General features: G+C 41.7%; 1 protein-coding gene across 2 annotated transcripts in view; it reads left to right on the top strand.

The window, feature by feature from the left end:
- The window catches only part of TTC13 (tetratricopeptide repeat domain 13), a 124,680-nt gene that overhangs the window by 57,328 nt on the left and 46,054 nt on the right, over window positions 1-21,298 (top strand). For both annotated transcript variants that reach the window (XM_006894552.1, XM_006894551.1), the window contains 7 exons: window positions 1,348-1,430; window positions 12,705-12,846; window positions 13,105-13,279; window positions 14,918-15,074; window positions 18,731-18,861; window positions 19,228-19,360; window positions 20,041-20,133. In XM_006894552.1, coding sequence (XP_006894614.1) covers window positions 1,348-1,430; window positions 12,705-12,846; window positions 13,105-13,279; window positions 14,918-15,074; window positions 18,731-18,861; window positions 19,228-19,360; window positions 20,041-20,133 — 914 coding nt within the window. The remainder of the gene's footprint in view (window positions 1-1,347; window positions 1,431-12,704; window positions 12,847-13,104; window positions 13,280-14,917; window positions 15,075-18,730; window positions 18,862-19,227; window positions 19,361-20,040; window positions 20,134-21,298) is intronic.

Here is a 21,298-nt window from a genome sequence, read left to right as displayed (position 1 = left end):
GAAAATAATTTTTTAATGAAGTATACATTGAATAATGGGTTAAGCCTAGGGATTTTCATTACTGCACACAGCATTGCCTTTTGTTAGTGGTTTCCACAGGTCATTTTGTAGTGGCCAGGTCCACCGAGGTGGCCCCTCATGTTTGGTACCCACAGTATTCCACACTTCACCGGCCCAGGCCTTGCGCTCTGAACAGAAGCTGTGCCCTAAACGTCCAGGCCTTAAGGGTTTGCTTTCTTCTGTTTTGTTTTACTCTTTCTTTTCCCTTGTGGATCCTGTGAATCCATCAGATACCCAGTCTGGGGTATATTTGCTTGCTGTAGAGATGATTTCATTTTGGATTTGTTCTTTTATTGGTTTTATTTTTTAATTTTTATTTTATTTTAATTTTTTTGTGTGTGTGTGTGTACTGTCAAATCAGATCTGACAGGTACAGGAGGAGATTTTCCTTCCTCCAGCAGAGCATCTGGTGGATTTGAACCGTGCACCTCTGGGATTGCTCTTGCCACTAGACCACCAGAACTCCCTTGGTTTTATTTTATTTTTTTAAAAAATCTATTCCATTTTAACTGCTGCCTAGTTATGAGTGTTTGTAATGAATGAACTACACAGCTCTAGGTTTACTGTCACTCCATTGGGCCTTTATTAACTAAGATGTTGGTACTCTAAAGGGTACATCATTAGCAATCAATGTTCTAATGAAATAGATAGTGAGAGGCTGTCTCCTGTCTTCAAAAGGGACACATGGAGACTCTATTATTTTTGTAGTATTTAATTAATTTACTAAAATTCAGTTCTCCTGACTCATTTCCTTTTACTTTACCTTTTTTTAAAAAGAAAACATCTTTCTATTTAAAAATATTAGTCAAAGTAGCTCAGTCATAAAAGGACAAATACTGCATGGTGCCACTGTTGTAAAACAGGACTGACCTTGGGGTTGGGGAGAGACTGAGAAAGATGGGTTCAATAATGTATACTGTATTGAAATAGATGAGGGAGACAACTATTTAAAAGAGATATGTGATTAGGTATTTTTGTCATGACAGGAGTCTAGACCGAAGGCTATATGGTTGAGTGGACCTGGGGGAGAATTTATAAAACAGTGAAAGAATTTGTCTTTTACTTTTCCAAGAGGGTAGTGTCCTGGGGGGAGGGTTGGGCGGGGAGAAAAGTACAACAATGAATGAATGGAAGTCCAAAGTCTCTGTAAATTTTTACTGAAATTAATAATAAATTAAAAGAATATTAGTCAAATACTCTATATAATATGTATTTCAGCTTTTAGTGATTTAAGTAAAAATTAAAAAAATAATCTCATTAAGTTAATTTGGTCTATACTTTCCACAGGAAGCTATTGAATCCTTCAAAGAGGCTTTAAAGCAGAAAATTGACTTTATTGATGCATATAAAAGCCTGGGACAGGCCTATAGGTAAGTCATGTTTAGGTAAGTGTTGGAGTGGCTGAGGAAAGATGGTATAGACTCACACGTGATAGTGATGCTGACAAAATTCTTGTTCAACCAGGGGAGGTTGTTACATGCTGTTGAGTCACCGGTGACACATAGTGACCCTAAGAGCGGCAGATGTGAACCTTCTCCTGTCCTATGCCAACCTCACCATCTCTGCTCACGCCCATTGCTGCAGTCACTGTGTCACTTCACCTTCTTGTGGTCATTCTAAATTACACAGGCATTTACATACAGGCATCTCTTCTGGATGCTGTTTTATAATATGATGAATATTATCATCTCTGAGATAACATCCATTTGTATGGATGATTTAGAAACTGCTAGTTTGTCAAGGGCTCTAGATTGAATAATGGCCTTATAAACTTTTGAGTAATGCTTCTGCCACAGCATCTTTTTTAACATTTATACTTCATTTCACTTTTATTATTGTTGTTCACAGTTCTTGCGTGTGTGATTCCATGACACTGATCACAGCCTTCCCCTCCTTTGCAGAGTCATTCCTCCCTCATCTGTTTAATATCACTGTCCCTTACAGTGCTTGTATAATCTTTTTTTTTTTAATTTTTATTACCCTCAGTGAGATGAATTGATTCAGTGGCTGGGGTAAAGGGTATAAGTGTGTCCGAGATGGTGGGATTGGCACAGGATAGGGTGGAGTTTACAGCTGTTATACATAGAGTGGCTATGAGTTGCAGGTGACTCAAAGGTACATAACAACCACAACTTGTTTACTTAAAAAGTTTGTATACATTGTTTTTCACACCGATCTTTCACCTTTCCTTTACCCACTCCTCCCTCCACCTATCAAATTGTATGACCCTATGGTGAAGCCCTGCCTCCTGTCCATCCTCACCCCTCTGCTCCCGCCTCCCTGCCTTGGAGCCTCATACACGTTCTACAATAATGGTTTTATACAGCATTTGTCCTTATGAAACTGAGTTTGTTCACTCAGCATAGTGCTCTCCAGTCCCTCCCATGTTAGGTAGTTATTTACAAAATCATTGCTCCTACCTGCTACATCGTATTTCATCATGTGAATGTACCATGTCTCAATCCATTCCATTGTGGTTGGGCATTTGGGCTGTTTCCATGTTCTTGCTATGGTGAATAACGCTGCTATGAACACTGATGTACTCGTCTCCATTTGCACCTCAGTTCTCATTTTTTTAGGGTATATTCCAAGCACTGGAATAGCTGGGTCATGTGGAATTGTTCAGCTTTTTGAGGATATGCCATACTGCCTTTCAGAGTGGTTGTCTAATCTTTTAAAATTGCTGAGCCTATATGAATAGATCTTTTTAAAAGCATAATGCTCTCTGGAGACTAAGGTGCGCCTGATACAGGCCATGGTCTTTGCAGTCACTTGTTATGCATCAGAGAGTTGGACGATGACTAGGGAGGATAGAAGGAGAATTGACGCCTTTGATCTGTGGAGCTGGAGAAGAGTACTGAATGCACCATGAACTGCCAAGAAAACAAACAGATTCATCCTAGAGAGGGTTAAACCAGGCTACTCCTTGGAGGCAAGGATTCTGGGGCTTCATCTGACATACTTTGGACATGTTGAAAGGAGGGACTAGTCCTTAGAGAGGGACATCATGCTTGGTAGGGTGGAAGGACAGCGCAGGAGGGGAAGGCCCTCTATGAGGTGGATTGCTTCAGTGACTGGGGTGATCGGGATGGATGTGTCAGAGGCAATGCGATTGGCATAGGATAGAGCAGGGTTTAGGGCTGTTGTACATAGGGTCACTGTGAGTCGCAAACGACTCGATGACACATAACAACAACAACAACACAACAATGCTCTAGACAGCCATTCTCACTAGTTAAGGTGTTGTTTGGTTTGTGGAGCCCTAGTGGCCTGCACTATAGGGAATTGTGGTACTAATCCAAAGGCTGTGCCTCTGGTGGTTCAAATCCACCTGGGGCTCTTGGTGGGAGGAGAATGGACAGTCTCCTCCTTTGTGATTTACAGGCTCTGAAACCCATTGTGACTCATTTCCAACTTGACTACAGTGAGTAAGAGGATTGCTTGGTTTTAAGAGCATTTTAGGAGATATTTTTGGTTTCAAATATAAGGGTTTTTTTAAAGGCAATAGTTTCAGGGGTCCATCCAGGTTCCATGGCTCCAGAAAGTCTGAATTCCATGGAAATTTGAAATTCTATTCTGTATTTTTGCCCTTTGATGATGTTTTTTCTGTGGTCTTTGATCCAAATGTTCAGTAATGGTCACTGGGTAGACCCAGCTCTGTTTTCCTGACAGAGGAGGCAGTTGTTGTTCATGGAAACAATCAGCCACAAGTGCCATCATCACCTGTCCCTGGCTCTCTTTCTTCTGTAGCTGCTTCAGGTGCATGGAGACCAGGAGTCGTGCTGGTATCTTCTGTAAGCATGTAATGTCTCAGGCACTGGAAAACGGTATGGTGGCTCCTTCAAAGACTGAACATATAACTACCGTGTGAAGTAGGAGCAGGAAGAAGTACTAAATATATTATTAGACCGATGACTAGGATTTCCCATGAAGCCATGATCCTAAATCTCCAAAGCAGAGGTCCTGAATCCAGGAAGGTTACACACGGCACCTCAGCCCCTTCTCTTCCTCTCTCTCTCCGCCATTGTTTCTAGTGTATCTCATAAAACTTGAATGAGAGTTCACAAAGCAATTGGCTTTCCATTCACTCATTGTACAGATTTTCTTTCACGACAGTAATTACAGTCCTGACATTGTAACAGCCCTCTTCCCACTTGCACCCTGGGGTTCCCATTGCCTTTCATCCTTCGAGCCTGTCCCTTCCTGCCTTCTGAGCTTTCTCTTTGGACAGTTTCCACCCTTTTGATTCTGTGTAATTGATCCTTCTAAGGAGTGCAGCCAGAGTGCTCCTTGGAGGCAAGGACAATGAAGCTTTGTCTTACATACATGTTCCTAGGAAAGGCTGTTTCTTGGGAGAGCTATCATGTTTGGAAAGGTGAGAAGATGGTGACAGAGAGGAAGACCTTCAACCAGGTGGACTGATTCAGTGTCTACAGCAGTGGGCTCTAGTGCGTCAGAGATTTTGAGGTGGGCAGAGGATAGGACAGGATTCAGATCTCTTGTTTGCTGTGAGTCATACTTGACTCAATAGTACCTCACAACAACAAGGAATGAGCTCCTCCCTGGTGTTACTGCTCACTTTATAAGCTTGTCTTGCAGAAAGTTGAGCTATGACGATGAGTATCATTCCATGCTGAAAGGGCTATTAATTAATGGCCGTACTGTTTGGGTTCCATCAGTCTCTCTCAGACCAGCATGTCTGGTCATTTTTCTGATTTTGACTTGTTTAATCTTTTTCTCCTGCTTTGTCCATCAGTGGTAGCCATACACTGTCCACTTGTCCTGGTCTCATTGGGTGGGGCTTGGTGTTCATGTGGTCCATCAGTCTCTTGGACTCATTGTTTGAATTGTTCCTTACAGGCAGAGACCAGTAGTTGTACTTCAGATGGCTACTGCCAAACTTTTAAAACTCTAGTCTCTACTCATCAAAGTAGAATGTAGGACATCGTCTTTGGACGGTATTATGTCATTTGTCCCTCACACTGTGGTCCTGGGGTCCTGTGAGAGGCAGCCCATTTCCTCAGGGTATTTGTTGGAGGTTAAGAAATGTGTGAGGCTTTGTTGCTTGTTGATGCGAATCTGTCCACAGATGCATTAATAGCATTTACACACACATGCTTGGAGAACTCCTCTCTGACAAACCTATGTGTGGTCGTGGGTGCAGTCGCTTTCAGCTGGCCTTAGCTATTGGTCCTGCTTGCTTACCTTTGTATCCACTTATCGGTTGATGCTTGTTATTAGCAAAGTTGTTGTGTAATTAGGTGCTCTTGAGTTGATGATGACTCATAGAGACCCTATGAACAGCAGATCTAACCTTCCTGTGTTCTGCACCATCTTCTTGATCTCTCTCATGCTCAAGCCCATTCTAATTGTCACTGTGTTAGTCCATCTTGTTGAGGGTCTTCCTCTCTTTCTCTGACCTTGCACCTTTCCCAGCATGACTCTCTCTCCATTTACTTCCTTCTAAGAATATGGCCAAAGTGAGTGAGATGACCTTTCACTGTCTTTGCCGCTAAGGGGCACTCTGTTTGCACTCACCTTCAGGACGGATTGTTCTTTCAGCAGTCTGATATGTGTTCAGTACCCTTTGCCAGCAGCACAATTCAAAGGCATCAAGTCTTCTTCTGTCATCCTTACTCATTGTCTGACTCATCTGTGAGTCTGCCTTCCTGTGGTGGTGTGCACATTGCTGTGAGTGCTGGAAGCTATGTCTCTGGTATTATAAATACCAGCAGGGTCACCTGTGGTGGACAGAGTTCACTGGACCTTCCAGACTAAGACAGACTGAGAAGCAGAACTAGCCATCCATGTCTGAGCTAACAGGCCTTGGAAAACCTTGTAGACAATGGGAGAACATCGTTGGATATAGTGGCAGAGGATGAGCCTCTCTGATTGGAAGGCACGTAAGATATAACTGGGCAAGAGATCTCTCCTCAAGTAGAGTGTGTTGTAATGACGCAAATGGTATGAAGATTTCACCCAGTGAAGGACCTTCATTTACTGATGTAGAAAGACTCAAAATGAAATGAAACAGCTCAAACATCCATTAATAATTTGAGCATGGAACATAAAAAGTATGAAAGTTGTCAAAAAGGAAATGGATGCACAACCAGGAGTGGATAACATCAATGAATAGGACCTTCTAAAGATTAAGTCCTGTGTGCTTCAAAACTTTTTCAAGTAAGCTTAAAAGAAAGCCTACTAACTAGGGGGAAAAACATTTGGCAATAACATCTCACATAAGGGTCTCCTAACTTAAATTTACAGAATCCTGCAAGACCTCCACAAGAAAAAGACTGATAACCCAGTTACAAAATGGGCATAATATATGGAAAGACTTTTCACAGAGGAAGATATTTGGATGGCCAACAGATCCATGAAGAAATGCTCAAAATCGCTGGCAATAAGAGATGCAGATCCAAACCGCAGTGAGAAACCATCTTATCCCAGTAGCAGAGGCAAAATGTAACAGGACAGCAAGCAAGAAATGTAGAGAGCATGTAGAAAGACCAAAACTGTTGTATGCTATGAGTTGGACTGTCAAGTGGTACAACCACTCTGGAAGGCAATTTGGTATTTCCTCAGAAAACTGAACATAGAAATCCCATGTGACTTAGCTATTCCACTGCTAGGAATATACCCCAAGGAAAATAGCACTGAGACACAAATGGAGATTTGCAAACTGGAGATTTGCACACTGATGTTCATAGCAGTATTATTCACAATAATGAGAACATGGAAACAGCCCAGATGTCCCTCAACAAATGGGTGGATTGAGAAACTAGTACATTCACATGATGTAGCACTCAGACACAATGATTTTGAAAAATATAGTACAACAAGGGAGAGACTAGAGAGCATTATGCTGAGTCAGCTAACTCAGTCTCATAAGAACAAATAGTGCATAAGAACATTATTGTGAAAACAGAAGGATAAAGATGGTAAGATGTATATAAATGTCCAGAGAGGGAAGGGAGGGAGAGGAGGTCATGAAATCACAAAGTGTAGTGGGCAGAGGGAGGGGGTGAAGGACCTCGGAAAGATCCAGTGGGGTCAGAAAAAGATTGGGTAATAGTGGGCATAGATCATTAGTGATTAATTTTATAAGACAGAATATATGGGAATGATCATATGAAATACAATATGAATGAAGAAATGTGTAAAATGCTATATATAATAATAAAAAAACTTGTAATACAGGAAAACTAACAAAATATTTTTTTAAAAAAATTAAATAGGCATTGGAAAACTGAGATGAACTGGTAGTGGCCATTTTCAGTCAGTCACATGATCTACTCCAGTGGAAATGACTATTTGAAGAGGAGTTGTGTGATACTCATTGTAAAAAAGAGCATTTTAAGATCTCTCCTAGGGGAGCTCTGGTGGCCTAGTGGCAAAAAGCTGCACAATCCCAGAGGTACGTGATTTGAACCTACCAGATTTGAACCCACCAGATGCTCTGCTGGAGAAGGAGGGGCATTTTGATGGTACACACACAAAAAAATAATGACATTTAAAAAAAAAGAAAAGAGAAAGATCTCTCCTAAACCTTCATTCTGGAATCTTGTGATAACCATAATACCAATCATATATCACCTTTAATCTGTTCTCTCCCTCATCTGTTTCAATAAAATACACTTAATTTATCCAGTTTTTCTCAGTCTTACCCCAACCCTGATGTCAGTCCCATTCTACAACAGTGGCACAATGCAGTATTTGTCCCTTTGTGACGGAGATATTTCACTCAGCATAATACCCATTTTGAATAATAGAGTATGAGTTCCTTGTTTTTCAGTGCAGCATAGTAGTCCATTGTGTGAATATTGCACAGCTTCTCTATCCATTCATTTCAAACAAATCTATTCTTAAGATGGTTTTTAAATCGGTTGGGATCCAGTCAAGGCCATGTTTTGTTTCTTGTGGCCTTGTTTTCATTTGCTTCAACTTGAACTTGAACTTGCATATGAGTAGCTGATGCTCTGTACCACAGCTGGCCCCTGGGCTGGTTTTGACTGCTGATACTGAGCTTTTCCAGTGTCTCTTTCCACAGATGTAATTGATCCGATTCCTATGTAGTCCTTACAGGGAAGTCCACATGTATAGTTGCCATGTATGGGTTTTTAAAAAGTATTTGCAATGAGTAAGTCATTCATTGTACAAAATTCTGTCATGCACTGTCCAGTTTCATTTCTGTCATAAAGGCCATAGTTTCCAACTACTAGTTCTTCTTTGTTTCCAACTTTTGTATTACAGTCACTAATTATTATTAATGCATCTTGATTGTATGTTTGGTCAGTTACAGACTGCAAAAGTTGGTAGAAGTCTTCAGTTTCTTCATCTTTGGCTTTAATGGTTGTTGCATGTATTTTTTTTAATAATAGTTGTATTAACAAGACTTCCTTGTATGTGTATGGAAGTATCCTGTCACAGCATTACACTTTAGGAGGGGGAGGGAGGGACGGGGGGATTGTATACTAATGTAGGAATTTTTCGTTTTTCTTTTCAAAGAGAGGAGCGAACTGGGGGGGGAGGGTTGGGCAGAGAAAAGGAAAAAAAAAGAATAGATTTGTTTGACTCAAGAGTAATAACTGAATACACGATAAATTGTGGAATGACATGAAGGACATCATCACCCATGAAGAAAGCAAAAGACCATAACAAAGAAAAGGAAAAGGGGAAAGACCAAATTGGAATACACAAGAGACTCTAAAACTTGCACTGGAATAAAAAAAAAATCCACAACAAGGGAAAGGAATGCTGAGATAAGAGAATTGGGCAGATTTCAAAGGGGAGTTCAAGAAGATGAAATAAAGTATTATGATGAAAGGTGCAAAGAGCTGGAGTTAAAAAACCAAAACTAAAGAGCATGCTTGACATTTCTCAAACTCAAAGAACTGAGAAACAGATTCAGACCTCAAGTTGTGACACTGAAGGATTCAGTGGCAAAATTTTAAATGATGCAGCAAGCATCAAAAGAAGATGTAAGGAGTACACAGTCACTGTGCCAGAAATAGTTGGTAGATACAGAACCATTTCAGGAAGTAATATATGATCAGGAATTATTGGTACTGAATTCAGGAAGAAGTAAGTGCTTGCTGTACTGACTGAAGAAGTTCAAGCTGCAATGAAGGCATTAGTTGTTGTTATGTGCCGTTGAGTCACTTGTGACTCATAGCGACCCTATGTACAACCCTAAACCCTGCTCTGTCCTTTGCCAATCTCACTGTCTCCGACACATCCACCCTGATTACCCAGTCACTGAATCAATTCACCTCATAGAGGGTCTTCCTGTGCTGTCCCTCCACCCTCCCAACCATGACGTCCCTCTCCAAGGACTGGTCCTTCCTTGCAACATGTCCAAAGTATGTCAGACGAAGCCTCAGGATCCTTGCCTCCAAGGAGCGGCCCAGTTTAATCCTCTCCAGGACGAATCTGTTTTTTTAGCAGTCCATGGTACACTCAATACTCTTCTCCAGCATCACAGTTCAAGGGCATCAATTCTCTTTTTCCAACTCTCTGACGCATAACAACTGATTGCAAAGACCATGGCCTGTATCAGACGCTCCTTGGTCTCCAGAGAGACACCATTGCTGAAACTGTTCAATAATTTCCACATTCTGTTAACTCGCCTTTCTTGGGAATGGAAACAAATGTGGATCTCTTCCTGTCAGTTAGCCATGTAGCTCTCCTCCAAATTTCCTGGCATTGCCTGAATGAATATACCAATATCCTGGTACAGAAGAAGAACAAAGCTTTTGAATTATGTTGTTTGAAAAGTGCACTAAATATCCATGGACTACCAAAAGAGCAAACAAGTATGTCTTCAGAAAGAATGTTCCTTAGAGTGAAAAATAATAAAGTCTCACTTTACATACTTTGGTCATATTGTTTTGGGGGGCTATCCCTTAGAAAGGGACATCATGCTTGGAAAGATGGAGCATCAGTGAAAGAGAAGAAGACCCCCAACAAGCTGGATTGACACAGTGACTGCAGCAATGGGCTCAAGTGTCAGAGATGATGACAGATCTGTTATTAATAGAGTCACTATCAGTCATACTTGACAACACCTAACAACTTTAACAGTAGCTAGTGATCCTGAGAATTTCTTGGTATGTTTGTTGGCCATCTGAATGTTGTCTTTGGTAAAAAGTCCATTTGTGTCCTCTGCCCATATTGTAATTAGATTGTCTTTTTCTTATTGAGGTACTGGAATTAGTCCCTTGTCAGATATGTCATTGTGAAATGTTTTTCCCACTTTGTAGATTCTTTTACTCTTTTGTAGAAGTCTTTGCTATACTAAGGATTTAATATATCTTCTGCTTTTTGTGCATTTTTGCTATACTTAATAGTTTATTTATGCCCTAAGTGAGGGCACCTAACTTAGCTCCTATTTTTCCTTTGATGATCTTTGTAGTTATAGTCTTTGATCCATCTTGAATTAATTTAGAATATGGTGTCAACTATGCATCTTTTCTCATTTTTCTAAAAATATATACCCAGTTCTGCAAAACAGTTAAAAAAACTCTATTTTTCCTCACTTAGTGGATATTAGCTCTTTGGTAAAGATCAACTGACTGGCAGTGGGTTGACTGACTTCTCAGCCCCAATTTCTGTTCCATTGCTCTGTGTGTCTGTTTCTGTATCAGTACCAAGCAGTTTGACTTTAGAGGCTATATGGTGGGTCCTGAAATCTGGTAATGTAAGACTTCCTGCTTTACTCTTCAGGAGTGCTTTGATTTTGGGAGTCTCTCTTATTCCTGTATATAAAGGCTGTCATACAACCTGTGCGAGTTCAACTTTTTACAGGTGTACAGCTTACTGACAGAACTTACAGTAATCGGCTGTGCATCCCTTAATCAAGTCAGTTTTCCATCAGTATTTTTCAAATTTCAGTACTATGTAAGGTTAGTGTTAACTGCCCCTTTCCCTGCTTTTTTCCCCCTCTGTAATTCCTGGTAATCTTTGCTCTCTATACATTTGCCTCTTTTTTTCTGCTAATGAGGCCATACAGTATTATCCTTTTGTGATTGAGTTATTTCACGCAGTATGTCTTCAAGCTCCATCTGTATTGTTTATTGTTTATCTGCTCATTTGCTGGCGGTTATTTGTTTCCATGTTTGGCTGCAGTGAATTTTGGTGTCTCCAGTTTGGGTGTCTATATATGGAAATGAAGTTGCTACACCGTGTGGTCGTTCAATGCAGTGGTTCAAGGCAGAACCACTGTTTGCCTCAGCAGCCGTTACCTTTTGCATTCCCACCAGCAGTGAATAAGTGGTCCTTGCATCTTCACATTCTCATCAGCATTTGTCAGTTCCTGGTTGGTTTCATTTCTGTTTTGGCCGTCCTGGTGGAAGTGACGTGACAGCTCCCTGGGTGTGGCTCTCATTTTCATCTCCCTGATGCCTGACAATGCTGAAAGTCTTTTCATGTATCTGTTGGCCATTTGAATATCCTCTTTGGTGAAATGCCTATTTAAATCTTTCGCCCCTAGTATGATTGGGCTGCTTATGTTTTTGATGTTACGTAGTCTAATAGACACTGATTTCCACATCCTAATAAACAAGAAGTTGTGGTGTAATGAAAGGAGCCTGCGCCTTAGCCGTCCAGAGGCTGGATTCTTGGCCTTCATCCATTCAGCACGCATGCATGCTGTGCTTCTCTGAACTTCAGCTTTCCCATCCATACAGGGGCCATAAAGCAGAAAAGAGAGGCAGAAGGCAATTCCTTTCCCATCTCTGTTAGCTACCCATTCCAGAAGGGTTCATTCAGGAGCTTAATTGCTTATCTAATGATATAAAACAAGCTTGGAAGCAGGAGTGGCATCCACTCCCATAATAGCTTGCCTCTGGAAACCCTATGAACCTGGAGAAAAGACGATAGTTAGACAGGTGTCCAGGTTTTTCATTCATAGGTTCTCTGTGAGTCATCTCCGACTTGACAGCACGTAACAACAGCAACAAGATAATTGGAGAAGCTTTTTTCGTTTATTCTCAAGAAAGTGAATTGTTGGAAATAACAATTGAAAATGGATTTTAAATAACCTTGTAAATAGCAAACTACTGTATAATTGTAAGCTAGTGTTATGTATTTTTAAAATATGCTTTATTTTTAGAAAATTAACTTATAACGCATTTTGAAGGCATCCCAGTTCTTTGGATAGTTTTAATGTGTAAAAAGGAAGAATGATTAGTAATAAGATTTTCTATTCAGAATGTTAAACATCTGTCTGTATAATTATAGTCAAAGGGAAATAAATTATGTTTCTATCTGTATAACTATAGTCAAAGGGAAATAAATTATGTTTCTATCAAAACACTAAAATTCGCATACTGTGCTGCAGGGTTGGAAGCCCGCCAGGGGTCAGGGGAAGGTACTTGAGTTGTTATTTGCCTTTGGAAATTAAACCATTAAGTTTTGCCAAAGAATTTTAGGAATCATGTAGTTACATATAATCTAGCAAATTTACCTGTAGTAGGTGGAAGGTGATGGATCAGTGGTTACATAGTTATCAGCTGGTGAAGTAAAGAAAGGAAATCCCAGTATGGTCCCTTACGCACTTGTTAGACTTTGATTCTCAAGAGCCCCTTACTCTGTGTGTTCACTGTCATGTCTGTGCCGAGTTCCTCACTGCCATTCACACCTAGAGAACTGGGCGACTTTGAAGCTGCCACCGAGAGCTTTCAGAAGGCACTGCTGCTCAACCAGAACCACGTGCAGACCCTCCAGCTCCGAGGCATGATGCTTTACCATCACGGCAGCCTGCAGGAGGCCATCAGGAACTTCAAGGTGACCCTGTCTCGTGAGCAGCACCTCTTGTTGGGGGTTGTGGATTCCTCCTAGATGAGGTTTAATAAAAGTAATAGAAGGGGCCAGGATAATAGATCTAATTGAGCGCCAACAACGGAGTTAACAGAGTGTGCATTTGATTTGGTCTAGCCAGCAGGGAAAACTTTTCCACTTCCACACAAAAGAATGAAGTGAGTGCATAGACTTTTTCTTACATCTCATTGGTACTAATACAGCGTCTTCTCCTTCAATGTTCAGCGGTGTCTCCAGCTCGAGCCGTATAACGAAGTGTGCCAGTACATGAAAGGACTCAGCCATGTGGCAATGGGACAGTTTTATGAAGGCATAAAAGCACAGACCAAAGTTATGCTAAATGACCCTCTCCCAGGTCAGAAGGCTAGCCCGGAGTACCTTAAAGTGAAATATCTCCGAGGTAAGTCAGAAACTCACAAAATTCTTGCCTTTTAATGTTTACAGGTATAGAAATCTCATTACTTGATTGTCTTATGTTCTGTAAGAGATAATGGACTGTTGCAGAGGCAGGTAATGTGTCCACAGGCACCCCGCCAATCCCCCCCATGAATGCCTGTGTGTGAACTAGGGACTGCTTATCTCCCAAAGACAGGCCCAGTGCTTTCCCCTCATGGACTACATTATTTTTAAAACTTTTAAAGTTAAAAAAAATTACTTGAGTTCAAAAATTTCTTGAACTGAATTTGACAATCATCTAGAATTTATGCCTTTTCATGAGATAGTAGGCAACATCATGACAGATGGAAAAAAGCTTGAAATTGTCAATGATTTCATCTTACTTTGATCCACAATCAACACCCCTGGTAACAATATTAAAAATTCAAGAGATGTGCTGCATTGGGGAAAAATCTGCTCTCAGGGACCTCTCCAAAGTGCTAAAGAGCAAGAGTGTCCACTAAAAGACATTGGTGTGGCTTTAAACGGACACTGTTCAGCTTAAAGATCAGGTGTACCTGATTCCAAACATGATCTAAGTAACTTAACTGTGCATCTGAAAGTTGGACAATGACTAAGGATGGCAGAGGAAGAATTGATGCCTTAGAGATGTGGTGTTGGAGAAGAACGCTGAATATTTCATGGATTGCCAAAAGAACAAACAGACATGTCTTGGGGAAAGTGGAAGTAGGTGCTCCTTAGAGCTAATGATGGTAAAACTTCACGTACTTTGGGCATGTTGTTAGGAGGAGGCAGTACTTGGAAAAAGACATCATGTTTAGAAAGGTGGAGAGTCAGCATAAACTGCCCTCATCAAGATGGATGGATTCACATAGTGGCTGTAATATTGAGCTCAAGTGTAAAAGAGGTGGATAGGACAGGGTTCCGATCCATTGTTCATCAGGTCGCTATGAGTTGTAGTTGACTTGATAGCACCTACCAACAACAACGTCTAGTCTTATCTAAAGTTATAGACAAGAAGTAACCTTTTGTCTGGATTTTATTGTTGTTTTTTGTTTTTAATTTAAATTGCGTTTCATGAAAGTTTACAGAGACTTTGGATTTCCATTCATTCATTGTTGCACTTTTCTCCCTGCTCACCCTTCCTCCCAAATTTACTTTTCTTTTTGAAAAGTAAAAGAAAAATTTCTTTCATTGTTATTCAGTCCCTCCCCCCAAGTCTACTCTTACTATGCTACTTTCGTTTTGGACGCCTGTCATAACAATAGCATCTAATCATGTCAGTCCTCTTTTACAACAGTGGCATTATGCCATATTTGTCTTTTTTGTAACTGAGATATTTCACTCAGCATAATGTCCTTCAGGGTCACCCATTTTGAATAATATTGCATGAGTTCCTTGGTTTTTCAATGCAGCATAGTATTCCATTGTGTGAATATACCACAGCTTCTCTATTCATTTGTTCGTTGATGGTCTGGGTTTTATTGTTGAAATGTGAATTTGATATTTATAGGACATCTGGCTACCAAAACCCCGCAACAATCCCTGTTTGTTTATTTTATTTATTTATTTGAATCTCTGGTGTTGTTTTTTTTTAAAAAAGCTATATTTGGGTTTATCAAATTTCACTTTCCCCCTGCAGAATATTCCAGATATCTTCATGCACATCTGGATACCCCCGTTACAGAATATAACATCGACATGGACCTGCCTGGGAGCTTTAAGGATCACTGGGCCAAGAATCTGCCCTTCCTCATAGATGACTACGAGGAGCAGCCGGGCCTGCAGCCCCACATAAAGTGCGTGCTCCTCGGGAGGGAGAGCTCTGTCACGGTGGGGTTCTATGCTCATCTCTAAATTGCTGCTTCTCGGCCTTTTGGCTAAGATCAAGTGTAGTATCTGCTCTTATCAGTTTAAATTGCTGCCTGGCTCTGTGTCTGAGGCTTTTCTTTGTGGAGTTGATATGCCTGAAAATACTTGTTTATAAAGCGTTTACCTTTAGATCACATCTTTCCTTCTAGCCTCACCTTCCTTATTTGCTAGTTTAGGATTACTTTTCTACTTCATATGTAGTCACACTGAGTGGTAATTTTTTGTATACCTTATCGTTTTGTCATAAGCAAATGCATTGCACTGGGAAAAATCTACAATTAGGGACTTTTCCAAATTATTGAGGAGTAGTGATGTCAGTTTGAGGACTTGGGTACGTCTGATTCAGGCCATACTCTTTCCTATTACTAGCTAATTATTCAAGACCTGGATACACTTGGACAATGAATAAGGATGTTAGAAAAAGAATTGACACATTTGAGCTGTGGTGTTGGAGAAGAGCACTTAACATCCTATGGACAGCAAAGAGAACAAACAGATATGTCTTGGAGAGGGTTCAGCCAGAGTGCCCATTGGAGGCAAGAATGATGAGGCTTTGCCTCACATACTTTGGGCATGTTGCTAGGAGGTGCTTTTCCTTGAAGAAGGACATGATGTTGGGAAGGATGCAGGGTCATTGTAGGAGAGGAAGACCCTCAACCAGGTAGGTGGATTGTCACTGTGACTGCTGCAATTGGCTCTTGTGTGTCAGGAAGTGTGAGGTGGTACAGGATAGAACAGGGTTCAGACCCTTTGTTCATAGGATCGCTGTGAACTCTGTTCAACGCAACAGCACCTAACAACAACATTCTTTTGTCAGGCTCTAATTTGCTTTTGGCAGCTTGAAATGCTCCTGTTGGACAGCTGCAAGATGGCAGAACAGACACTCCAAAGGCTATCTTACCAGGAAACCATTAATTCCTGAAAGGTGGTGGTGGTTATGTGCTGTTGAGTAGGAATTGAGCCTTAGCTGACCCTCCAGTGGGTTTTCAGAGGCAGTAAGTCACATGGCAGTAAAGTGCATGTCTTTAGGGTTGCAGTGCAGTTTCTTACCACTAGGCCATGAGAGCTCCCTCCTGAAAGTCTCGCAGTGCATTAGGAATTAAAAGGAGTTGACAAAAAGGTTAAATCCCTCAACCTCTAAAAAGAGAAAAAGTTGGATGGTGTCTCTGAGCTAGAGTGATGAGTAGTAAACACGCACGAAAAACCAGTTCAAGCCAGGCTGTCTGAAGGTAAATGCATAACAACCCATGCATGAAACACCTTGGCCCATAGTCAAGGCAGATTTGCTGAATTTTAAAGGAGCAAAAGGCATCACAGAGTGGAAGCATTCCCAGGCTACAACTGAGGCTAATACCAGTCCTTCCTTTTAGGAAAACATTACCAATATAGGCTTAAAATATTCCCACAGACTAAGATCATTAGTATGAAAATTAAAAAAAAAAATCAAGATTACTAAGTCCAATCCACCAGCCTCTCCATAGGAGAAAGATAGACCGTCTCCGCCAGTGTGATTTTACAGCCTCTAAAAACCTGCTGGAGGGACAGTTATGAGTTGATTCTGACTTGATGGTACACAACATTTTTATATACATCTGTCTGTGTGTGGGTATAAGAAATCGAGAATCACGAATACGTAACTTGTTTTCCCAACCTGAGCAACACGAAGATGGAATAAGAAATAGCATACCAGTAAGTAGCTGAAGCTCCATAATTACTCTAGTTCTTAAATTGGGGTGTTTATGAATTTACATGTATATTCTTTAATCTCTTTGAGTTGTGCTGTTAGAGATGAGTACTCAATAGTCTATGCACAACAGAGAACAAACAAGTCTGTGTTGGAGGAAGTGTGGGCAGGGAGCTCCTTAGAGGCAAGGATGGAGAAGCTTCATCTCACCTACGCTGGGCGTGTCATCAGGTGGGGCCAGTCCTTGAGGAGAGACTTCAGGCTGGAAAGGTGGAAAGGAAGAGAGGAGGACTTTCCCCAAGATTGAGCAGCATGGTGACTGTGACAGTGGGCTGGAGCATGGCAGCGACGGTGAGGGTAGGGCAGGGTGGGGCTAGTTCAGATCTGTTCACAGAGTCACTGGCTCTGTGTTGATACTGTAGTTCCCAATGACGATGGTAGTGAGACAGTTCACAGGAGCTTCCAGCAGGCTCTGAGGCTGTAATCATTGCAGGAGGAGGCTGCCGACTTACAGCAGTTTGTTCATGCTCAGTGTCTGGTTTCCTTCTCTGAGTCTGGGATATGGACCTCCTCCAGGCAGAAGTCCTACATGGCCAGGCCCCAGCGACCTCCAGGAGCACCAGGTCTCACAGAGTGGTGGACAGCCCTTCCCTGCAGGTGTTACAGCTCAGTGCTGTGTAGTTCCTCCAGACAGTGACCCTGAGACCATCTGTCTTGTCTCCCTGGACTTGCTCCATGTACTTCTTCCCTCTGGAAGCTACTCTGTCCTTTCTTTGTGACAGTGCACAGCTGTGAGTGCCACTGTGTATGGCGTTCTGGGAGATCTTCTACTGAAACTCTGAATTCATGGGGCTCCTGACTCAACCTGTGGCTTAGAATCACCAGCTTTGATTATAAGAGCACAAGTATTTTGGCAGCTAAGTAACAGCATTTCATATGTCATTCCGAGTACCTTGGTTCCTGAGATAGTTAAGTTGGGAGGGTGTCCGGGTTGATTGCTGAAGAACATCATTCTCATCAGTATGTGACCTGGAGAAGTTTGTGAGGAGTTGGACAAAGGTAAGATACACCTTGAGAGATATGTGACTAGGTATTTCTGTCATCACAGGAGTCTAGAGCGATGGCTGCATGGTGGAGGGGACCTGGGGGAGGGTATGTAAAACAATGAAAGAATCTTTTCTTTTACTTTTCCATAATTTTTGACTCATGTACTTATAACTTGTTAGTTAAATTTGTGTCTTCTATGTTGCCACACCCCCATGATACATCTTCAAGGATATGAACATGTACGGCTAAGCACAATTAATAACAGTGCATCTAAATTCCAAAATCAATCTCCATAATAGTCTGTGTTTCCTACTGCCAAAGGGGCCCTTTAGAGTAGTGAGAGAAGATCTTCACCCTGGAACCCACAGCGTCCCTTTTCAGCAGGAAGTAGCTAAGAGAATACACCATCCCCTTTCCCTTATGAATCAGGGTGAAGTCTCTCTCAGGGAGGAGTGATAGGAAATGGCAAAGGACACACTGACAAAGGAGATTAATCAGAACTGACTTTGACAAGCATTGTGGCAATTGGACAATTAAAACAGACATTCGGAGGGCGGGGGAAGAAGAACAAACTGGGGAAGAGGTTAGAGAGAATGGTACAGCAATGAAGGAATGAAAACCCAAAATCCCTGTAAATGTTCATTAATACTAATAAAATTAAAAAAAAAAAAAGATACACCTTGAGGACTGCTTGCTTGTTATCACATCCTAACAAGCTCTCAAGAGAAGACCGGATCATTCTAGACCTCCTGACTCTCTACTGCAGAGGAAGTGATTGTTTCCCTATAAACTTGTACTACTGAATGTCTTTTGTGAAAGCCATCTTTACCGTGCTTGTAATGTTTCTTGCAGAGATGTGCTCCATCAGAATTTTGAGAGTTACAAGCCTGAGGTGCAAGAACTGATTTGCGTTGCAGACCGCTTGGGGTCGCTGATGCAATATGAGACACCAGGGTTCCTGCCAAATAAACGAATCCACAGAGGTATGCTGCCACTGTCTGCAAGGAAATGTTCCTGCTGTAACAGCCAGGACTGTCAAACCCTGCTGCACTTGTTTAATATGATAGACTCAGCTCCCTCCAACTCTGCTTAACAGAGCAGATGTGACCCCTTCACACGGGGTTCTGGAAACACCTTTCCTTTGCTGTTGCTGCAGTGCAGCTTCAGAATCTAAGTCCAGGATGCTTACTGTATTTCGGGCAGCAGATTGTAAGCTGCTCATTCTTTCTTCATGTAACAACTTTTGGATTTACCTCTGAGACCCTTTACTGAGGGAGACGTCAAGTAGGTGAACATCAGTGTCTCTCTGAGTGTGCCAGTCAGCTCTGCTTTCTCTGTCTCTCGCCCAGCCATGGGCTTGGCAGCACTGGAGGTGATGCAAGCTGTGCAGCGCACTTGGACCAACTCAAAGGTGCGGATGAACGGGAGGACGCGGCTAATGCAGTGGAGAGACATGTTTGATGTTGCAGTGAAGTGGAGAAGGTAACCTTTGAGTGAATAACGCCAGGTCTTGCCCTCTTCCTATAGCCTCAGACTCTTCCAGTTAGAAATTTTGAAGCTTGAGTTGTTCATTACCCACTGACCATATAAATTACATTTTCCCCTCAACTTTGTCAAAAGTTAGTAACATCTTTATTCTTTCAAATACACTCAACCAATGTTTAGGAAATGGGAATTGATTGTTAAGGTTGTAAGCACCTTTCTAAATGGAGTATTTTAGAAAAGGTCTCCTTGGATTTCTGTGGACAGCACCCTTTCTTTTTGAAGTGGGTCTGGCTAACCAGTTGCATGCAAGAGACCTCTTGTACTTAATTTCATGAGTAGAGCTTTGCATGCTTGAGCCTAAGCCTTCATAAACCTTGTAATTGGTACACTAGGAGCATGTGTTAGAATTCACTGGTCTGTGCACTGTGTCTTTAAATATAATGGACCCAGCAGTTAGAGTCTCCCTACTGTTGCAAAGATTTCTGTTTTATTTTTTTAATGGTGTTGAACATTAAAAGACAACATAAGGGGAAGAGGTAGGTAAGGGAAATGAGAAAGATCTGATGTGAAAAACAATGTGTACAAACTTGGTAAGTAAACCAGTATGAAATAAAAATGTTATTAAAAACAAAAAAGACACCATAAGGTCTTCATTCCTAACAGGCTTTGTTTTATAGGATTGCTGATCCAGATCAGCCTGTGCTGTGGTTAGATCAAATGCCAGCACGAAGTCTTAGCAGAGGTTTTAATAATCACATCAATTTAATCAGGTATGAGCCCTTTGGGCATCTTTCCTGTTTTTATGGGGTTTTATTCTAAGTAGGTGATCCAGGGAGAAGGTGAGGGGGCACTGCTCCACTGTGGACCATTTGATGTGCACAGGTTACTGCTGCTGTTGTTTGGTCCAGCCTGTGTGAAGGTATGCAGGTTCCCCTTCGCAGGCTCTCTTCACCTTGCAAAGCTCTGAAAGTCTTCTGAAGGGTAGATTGCAGGTTGTTGGCAAAGGTGTCAGGTTTCAGGGGCCCTAAAACCTGGATATGCTTAATAGAGCCCCTTACGTTGATGAGACCCCCTCCTGATAATACTGTGCTTCATCTGTTTTTGTCTGTTGTAAAGCAAAAATCCTCCGTGCCCAACTGAACATGAACACAGAGGGTTTGGATCACGGTGTCTGGTCACCAGGCCCCTCCTTGAGAGGCCCTAGTAAGGTTCTTGCTGTAGAGCTTTAGCTTTGTCAAGAGGGTGTGAAGGTCTGGGGCGTGGCTGAAATGCTCACTTCACTCACTTGCTTTCTTGTAGCGGTTCTTGTCTCTGTGTGGCCTGGAGCTGGTTCCTGTGCACAGGTGTCCTCTGGGACCTAAGGGCAGAACTGGCCCTTAGGGTTTCTGAGCCCATAATCTTTTTCTCTTTTAACTTTTATGTGATCTGGGTGAAAAGTTGTCAGAGTAAGTTGTTTTTCCACTCCTAAACCTTTTCCTTCAACATTGAGAACAGTAACGCTATAGGTGATAGCTCCTTCCTTCTGCATCCCGATGCTTCCTGCTTCCATCCACCCCTCTCCCCTTTCCCTGCAATGTGCTTTGTCTCTGACAAACAAATCCTATTGTGGAGTGTTCTAAGGGATGTGTACCGCCATGGGGCTGCTGTTCACCTGAGGGACCTATTTTTTTTTATTTTTTATTTGGTTGAACATTGAACCTCAGGGATGTATTCAGATCCAGGCTTGAGGATGCCTGAGGCCAAGGTGTCCATGTCTCCACCAGTCTGTCATATTGACCAGCCAAGTCTTTTTTGTTTGTTTTTGTATACGATTGTTGTTGTTATGTGCCGTCGAGTCACTTGCGACTCATAGTGACCCTATGTACAACAGCCCTAAACTCTGCTCTGTCCTGTGCCAATTGCACTGTCTCTGACACTCCCATCCCAATTATCCCA

The sequence above is a fragment of the Elephantulus edwardii genome, unplaced genomic scaffold, assembly GCF_000299155.1.
Source record: "Elephantulus edwardii isolate Elephantulus edwardi_28Jun2011 unplaced genomic scaffold, EleEdw1.0 scaffold00146, whole genome shotgun sequence".
Classification (NCBI taxonomy): Eukaryota; Metazoa; Chordata; class Mammalia; order Macroscelidea; family Macroscelididae; genus Elephantulus; species Elephantulus edwardii.
The sequence above is the reverse complement of the archived record's forward strand: the minus strand, read 5'-3'. Positions and strand labels throughout refer to the sequence as shown.